We start from the raw sequence: 7,920 nt of genomic DNA, 5'->3' as shown, positions 1-7,920 counted from the left end.
CATTTTTAAAATAATATTTTTTGTTCATATGACCAATATTACATACGTGAAAAATTAAATAAGCGGATAAAAATGTTGAATCTAAGGTTATTAGGTTTCTGATTGCAAATATAAAGTTGTATACTTCTTCAACACTCTTCCAAAAAGAATAGAGTAAAAGTGAATGCTTTTCTTTTAATTGCATAACTTCCAAGCGATTTAAATTGGCCTTTGAGCTTTTTTTGAAGAAGAAGATTGAATGTTCCATATTCCAATTTAATGGAAATCCTTTGAGAATGGTAACAAGGTCTAAATTATTGGAATTAAAAGTAAATAAATTAAAATTTAAGTTTGTAAAGAGTATAAGAATTTGAAAATAAAATTAAATATTTTTTTTGGGTAAATTATAAGATTTAACTTAAGTTTACTTTTATCATAATCAAATAATCATCAAAATATCAACAAGTGTTGAGTGCAGCGGTAAGATGCATTATATTCCTAAAGAAAGGTATAAGCTCAAACCTTGAAAATAACATTATTAGATAGGACAACTACAAACCCCAATAAAAATAGTAAAACAGATGAAAAATATCACTAGTTTGGGATTTTCAATTTATCAGTATTTAAAGCATTTCCTGCCTTTCTATAATTTCCATCAAAGAAAAAAAAAACCATTAGTAAAACGAAAAGGCATAACTAATAGCAACTACTTTCCTTTTTTTATCTCCTCTTTCTTGGTAAAAAGAAAACAGAATATGAATTATTTTCCACCAAAACTCGTGTTATAACAAAAAGCTAATATCAAAGACGGATATGTTGCCGAATATACTAAAATTTCTAATTTTTATTTCTTTGGATTATCATATTATATATCCTTATTCAAATATATTCAGTAATAGACAGTTTAAAAATATATATATATATATATATATATTTTAAAGATGTCCGAATAACCTAACAAAGCTGACAAAATACAAAAGAAAGTTTGCAAAATGAAAACAATTAAGACTTAAAAGACAACAAAAGCTTTCCAAGTAAAGTTCACCAAAACATTCATGTGAATTAAATTGTTAAGAGTGCACGATTTTCTGCCTAAACATTCACTTATATACCTATTAACACCTTTACTCTCGATTCAAAAACAGAAAGAATGCTAAATATATTTTTAGGTTAAATTTACTAAATGAAAAAGAAAAAGAATTCTGTCCCTGGCCGTCTTTAAATGCTATCGACGTCTTATATTAGAAGCACGAATTGTCACACCGTGTAAAAATTTCGTATACCCGAGGAAGCTCAGTTTTCCATCTGAAACTCTTATCCAATCTTTAAGCAAAGAATGAGCTGATGGCCCCAGATTTAGTTCCTGCAAAATAAACACCAACAATGACAAAAAATTTCGATTTCCCGAACTCAGAAGTGAACTAAGCCAATAGGAATGTCCCCATTTTGTATGAAAACAGATTATCGGAATACCAGTGCCAATTCCTCCACTGAAATGACCTTGTTTCCGTCTTGTTCGAAATACTCGAAAGCTGTGCTTGCAATACTCTCCCATTCTTCAGATGCTTCGAGCTGATATGTACTGATTGCAGCAGCGCAGAACTCTTCAAAGTCCATCTTTTTGTAATAGAGTGGTTCCATCTTGAAATAAAATTTAAAATTGTCAGCATTTTAACTACACGATAACATTTAACAATACATCCCAAAACCTGTGAGAAATCATATATACAAAAAAATCAAATATTAATCCGTCGTGTGCACGGCTATTCTATCAGTGCTTCAAAACAAAGAAAAAATAATTTCCTCTTCAGCTTCATCTTAAAATATGCAATGTATCAAAATCAAAATCATATTACTCTCAGATCATGCAAAAACTTGAGTGCCGTAATTGCTCTATAAAGCTCTAATGATTAAAAATGAACATCGTTAGAACCATGCTAAGCCCTTTAACATGAACGGTGCTATTCCCTCCACAATAAACAATATATGAGAACATAAAACAATATATCTCACCACATTTATAATGTCAAAAACTCTTGACTCCTGCATGGCATCAGTTCTACTCTTCATTAAAGCCTGCAATTATTCATAACAACGGTCACGACAAAATTACTGCAAATGGTACAGGCAAATACTAAAACAAGTTAAGAATCAATAGCAAAAAGTTTAAAACTAGTTTGTAGCTACACCAAAGCCTGAAAGTATCCACACGTCTAGTTAGAAAAGAGGTCTCAAAAAGCTTGTGAGAGTTGGAAAGAGGTAAGAAATTGATAAAACAAAGAACTAACTGTTTTAAAATTACTGAGGGACACGCATCCATCTTTTGGTTCTAAAAGCCTAAACTGTGCAGTAAGATACTGAAGCGCATCATCCGGTAAAGCTTTTGAAAGTGCCTGAAACCAACAAAACAAAACCATGACAAAAAGTTGATTCAAACTCTTTTCTTTTCAGATACTTTACTAATTTCCCTGTATGGTGTGTGTGTGTGTGCATGCGTGCAGGGTAGGAACTGGTAAGGGATTACTGATAATTTGTCATTCTCTTAATAACAGGAACCAGTAAACTACCTTTTGTGCTGCTCGTCTGAAAGGGGTGGCCCGAATGTAAGACTTGACTAACTTGTAGATCAAAATATCCAAAGGCACAACACGATTGTTATCTTGTAACCATGGATGAGCTGACAATATAGAGGTCCTTATTAGTTTCCGAGATAATATATAATTTCGTTAGCAACTTCAAACCAAAGTTGTAAAAAGAGAGGGAGAGGGAGCATAAATCCTAAAAGCTTCTTATGCATGAGGTCAAACCAATAAACATGACTTACCTAAAGCTTGGGCAGCAGTCATTCTTTTCCTGTGATCCTTGTTCAAAAGCCTTTTCACAAAATCCTTGGCTTCCAATGATACAGAAGGCCAAGGTGAATCATCGAAGTTAGGATCAGCTCTAAGCACAGAACGAAAAATTCCTGATTCAGTTCTAGCCCAGAAAGGTCTGCTTCCACACAACAATATATATGTTATGACACCAATACTCCACATATCAGCTTCAACACTGTAGGATCTATGCAGTACTTCCGGTGCAACATAGTATGCACTGCCAACAATATCATTCAGACGTTGATCTGCAAATGAATAAAAACTGAATGGTTCTTGTTCGAACAAATTGTTGATAAATTATATGATTCAGAGGGGAGGGGAGTTCCGTATTACATGATTCAGACAATTATGCCAATGAGAGCACATTTGACAAATGGAATGCCAAGATTAATGCAAATATAGAAAAACCCAATTAAATCTTACCTGGCCTAATAAAATCAGATAAACCAAAATCGATAATTTTCATTGGAGCATCCTCATCTCTTGTGGTAAAAAGAAAATTCTGCAAAAAGAATGATTGGTTAATAACTAGAATTGGATCCAATGTCAAAAATATTGTGCCGTATATTAACAATAAAGCAGCATAGAACTAAATTAAAATTTAAGTATCATATTCCTCTATGCCACACCTCGGGCTTTAGATCACGGTGCACAACCCCTTGAAGGTGACAAAAAGCTACTACACTTAAAATTTGCACAATTATATTTTTAGCATCCCCTTCGGTGTATCTACCACCTCTGCAATAAAGAACAATACGAAACATGGTTTTAGCGATGAGGTTAAGAATTGACTTGGACGGTGCAAGAGAACAGGGTAGTCCTTCGATACCTAGACAAAATTCTGTCAAGTAGTTCTCCACCTTCACATAATCTGACAACAAAACAACATTTCACTGTAATTACTTTGGAGGAAACTTGTTAACTCGCTGGTTTAGGACGCATGCCTAGACCAATCACAAATTGTTCCTTATGTATGATGCATATTGTTTGATATTCTGGCTACGTTTATTTCAATCAGTTGAACTGGTGAAAAGATTAAACTTAAAGATTGAGGAAGGGCTACTAGAAAGAATAAGAGATCTTAAAAATAAACTATAACAAGTACAAACATACTCCATGACAATATAAACGTTATTGGCATCCTCAAAAGCATCATGAAACTTGATCATGTTTTTATGACCGGATAAGGCTTTCAGTATTTTGACCTCCCGCCGAACATCTTCTACTGATATTGCTGAGGTCATCTGCAAAATAATATCCACTCAGCTTCCGATTCTTCGCAAAACCATTAATCATCTCGAGTTATGTATATTTCATCAAAAACTAAAACATAAGTTCAGAAGTACAAAAGAAAAAAGCTATCATTGCAGAAAATTTCTCCTAGTTGTTTCCAACATGAAGGGTGAGGGGAGGTTAACTCCGGAAAACTGTATCTTAATTCCCCATTGAAGATTGAACAAAATTTAAGCCAATCCCAAGTTATTGATTAGTAACCACGAATAACTTGAACTACCACCAAATCATCGATTACTAAACACGCATGCATTCAACTCTATTAGCTTAAAACTTTCCTTTTTATCTTTAGAAGTCCGAATAGCATCATCTTGTTTTCTTTGAAAATTAAATAATAAAATCATGCAGCTATATTTGTTAACTTCGATCAACCGGTTTACAGTTCAGATCTTCATGCTATCTGCAAACTGCATTTGTTATTAACGTCAATACTTTTCTTTTTCACTTTCTACTCTTAGTAATGTATCCAAATTCCAAGTACTTCAAATATATTATACTAATGAAATCTCTGACGCAGATTGCAGTTTCAAATGAGACAATCCATCTAATAATCAATTTTTTTTTTTTACTCCTAATCAATAATAACATCAACTATTAAAAAAAAAGAAAAGCACATACCAAAAATGACACACCTTAGCTTTAGAAATGATTTTAACGGCCACCGACTTTCCCTTTACCTCTCCTTTCTTTCCCTTGGCCCAGCAAGTATGTCCAAAATGCCCTCGCCCAACCTCCTTGCCTAGCTCAAATTTAGCCCCTAAATTCTTCCCGTATCCAAAATTTTTGTCTAGCACCGCTCCTTCCCCATCCTCGGGAATTGTTCCTTCCATCGGAGCCGCCTGGTTCGACCCCTTTCGTCTCATTATTGCTGCCATGATCGGCTTGGCAGGAGAGGGAGGCGGCAAAGGCCACCTGAACTTCCTTCCCGGTGTTCTAGCTGGTGATGGAGACGGCGCCACTCCAGCGGGTAGTGGACTAGCAAATGGACTAACAGCATAAGAGTTTGTCTCAACGGATGGGGTTGCCGAGGCCGGAACCGGTCGCGGCTGAGACTGATTGACTGTGGAGGTTGCTTCATTGTTGACGGACACGTTTTTGCTACAGCAATGGCCCATGATTCTGAATGCGGGAGTTTACCGTTTCTTCTCGGTCAAATCATCTGAACTTAAGCTTCAGACTTGATTAGCAACTGCAAAACCACCACGGCGAGAAATTTGAGATAGTAAATATTTTCTTTTTTAAATGGAAATTGAGAACAGAAGGAAGAGAAAGAGTTGAAAAAGTCGGTAATGTAGTATAAATTTGAAAGTTGATGAGAAAAGGCTAAAATCACAGGCAGCTGTGATTATTAATTGGGAAAGTACACTTTGAAAAAAAAAGTCAAAATTGTTTTTTTCAATATTAAATTTAATTATTCAATTGAACAATAAACCATTATAGTTAAAATAAAATTAAAAAAAGATAATAGAACCTTTTAAAATATATATATCTATGAATATAACAAAGAATTAAAAATTATTGTTTTAATTTTATTTTGATTGTCTAATAATATAATCAATTTGTTTTGTTGGATAATAATATGAGACTTAAAAGAAAGCAATTGAATCATGGTACAAATAAATTTATTTTATTGAAATATTTTCTTAAAATAAAAGCAAAACGTTTGCTTTGAAATCAGATAAGTTATTATAATGGTTTTACTGATTATTGAATTCATTAATTTAAATATAAATACAATGCTTTAAAATGGCATGTGATTAGTGATTAAGAAAAATATATATCATGTGATACATTTGATGATAAAATTTGGGCACAGTGTTTTGTTTTGTGAAATAAGGATGCTTGTATTTCAAGCTTGAATGAGCTTTTCTTATAAATAAATAAATAAAATATTTGAATTTTGAAATAAAAAATTAATGTTTATTAAGAGTGTAATTATGGTAATGGAGACGAAGCAGGTGGACCGACGATGCCAAAATTACGTGTTTAAAGAAGAAATTTAGTAAAAGGAAGCGACTGTGATTTTTATTGGTGACAGCTAGTAAAACGAGAATAGTCAAAAGAGAAAAACGCGTTTCTCTAGTTTTGGAAATTGCATATAAATATTATCCCTAGAGAAAATCAAGTTAGACTTTCCCAATCAATAACATTTAAATTAAAATAGTTATTTTTTTAAATCCCAATTTCTGTATATAAATTATAATTTATTTGATATGTTGTATATAATTATGTTGTTTACATTTTTATTGTATATAATTGAGTAATCAATTTGATATTAATTTGATTAAGGAAATTAGTAAAATAATCTTATATATATTATAATATTTTTTATTTTTTAAAAATAAAATATATAATCATTCCACCAACATCTATAATCATATCAACTAAAATTTTATTTTAATATTTTATAGATTTAAATGTTATTAAATAAATTATTTTATATTTTAATAACGTTTTAGGTGATTGGTGAGGAGAGGATGTGATAAAAGTAAGAAAGGACATAAATTAGCAAACAGCATTTGAATTTGTGAGGGATAGAAGTGCCTCACCTTGTGCAACTACTTTGAATGCATCGCTACGGCTTTGTTTGGAGTGTACATAACAAAACAAAACTAATTACTAAATTTATTTAAACTGCAAGAAGCATATGCTTAATTTTAGATGTGTTGGAGTGGGAGCTAGAAAGTAGCCTGTCTGATCTGCATCCATTTCTCCATAATTTCTCTAATTTTTTAGCATTAAAATAAACGGATTGATTGATGGAGTCAGTTAGTTATAATAAAATATCAATTGCAATGTGTAAGGAAATTTTATTTCTACAAATGTGTTTAAATATAAAAAAATTCATATTTTATATCAATTTGTATTTTAATATTCTAATTAAATTAAATTATTGAAATCAAATGTTTTTCTTTTACGGTTTTATTATTTGATAAATTGAATATATGGAAAAGTTATTTTTTAAATAAACTCTTTTAAGTACTTCAACACTAGTGTCGAAAAGTTCATATCAATAGCCGCTCTTAAAAGGACGATTTAAAGGTATGACTAACTTGTTTTACGTAACTTTTCTCATCCTTTTGGGGTTTTTTTATGCTAAACTTGTTTTAAGTATTTCAACACTACCAATAATCATCATAGTACTTCAACAAGCTAGTCATACCAGACCGAAAAGGCCGTCATCGACTATGACTATTATTGCCAACGTTAGGCTCGTGATGAGTTAATTCTAGACCGAGATCCTCAAAAAATGTTATACGTGCTTCTGCTCGAGATCACTAATTTCATTCAGTGACTAGTGGATACAGGGGCCCTTGGGATAGCCCAGTATTAGCCATCTAGATAAAAAATGGTAGTTATACTCACCTTAAACCAAAGTGTGTATTCCAGATCTATAACAACCCAACAATTTTAGATGTTGGAAATTTTGATTTTGTGCTAGAATAAAAAACAACCAAGCCGTTCTAAGAAGTTAACCGAGAGGTTTTTAATGCAAAACCCTTTACCCATGTTCCATTATGGTCCCAAATAACTTCACCACTTATGGCCAGTTTGGAAGCTTAGTTCCGTGCTCCATCAGTGTTGACTTTGAACTAGTTCTTCGGTGGTAAAGACTATGCAACCATAAGGCATGAACGATTAGCATACAAGCTTCCACAAACTGGTAGTATTGTAAGCATTGTGAATGAAATCATGAAACAACCTTTGGCTTTTTTTCCTAAACACCCTCAGCCTTGATAAAATCATACTTAAGCATCTATTTGTTATGTAT

General features: G+C 32.4%; 1 protein-coding gene across 3 annotated transcripts; it reads right to left on the bottom strand.

The window, feature by feature from the left end:
* Nucleotides 1-1,006: 1,006 nt before the first annotated feature.
* Nucleotides 1,007-5,471, bottom strand: LOC108484221 (CDPK-related kinase 4-like). 3 transcript variants are annotated; one of them, XM_053018276.1, is made up of 11 exons: nt 4,767-5,471; nt 3,969-4,099; nt 3,685-3,726; nt 3,485-3,593; nt 3,279-3,357; nt 2,804-3,100; nt 2,547-2,656; nt 2,268-2,372; nt 1,993-2,055; nt 1,453-1,620; nt 1,007-1,342 (listed from the first exon to the last, which is right to left on the bottom strand). In XM_053018276.1, exons 2-11 carry the CDS (start codon nt 4,097-4,099, stop codon nt 1,205-1,207), a joined length of 1,242 nt encoding a protein of 413 aa, XP_052874236.1. In that variant the 5' UTR covers nt 4,767-5,471; the 3' UTR covers nt 1,007-1,204. The 3 variants fall into 3 exon arrangements, with proteins under 3 accessions (XP_052874236.1, XP_017643419.1, XP_052874235.1); XM_017787930.2 differs by having other exon boundaries at nt 4,781-5,470; XM_053018275.1 differs by lacking the exon at nt 2,268-2,372 and having other exon boundaries at nt 4,781-5,470.
* Between the last annotated feature and the right edge of the window lie 2,449 nt (nt 5,472-7,920).

This window comes from Gossypium arboreum, chromosome 8 (assembly GCF_025698485.1).
Source record: "Gossypium arboreum isolate Shixiya-1 chromosome 8, ASM2569848v2, whole genome shotgun sequence".
Taxonomy (NCBI): Eukaryota; Viridiplantae; Streptophyta; class Magnoliopsida; order Malvales; family Malvaceae; genus Gossypium; species Gossypium arboreum.
Note: the sequence above shows the minus strand (reverse complement) of the source record. Positions and strands in the feature narration are given on the sequence as shown.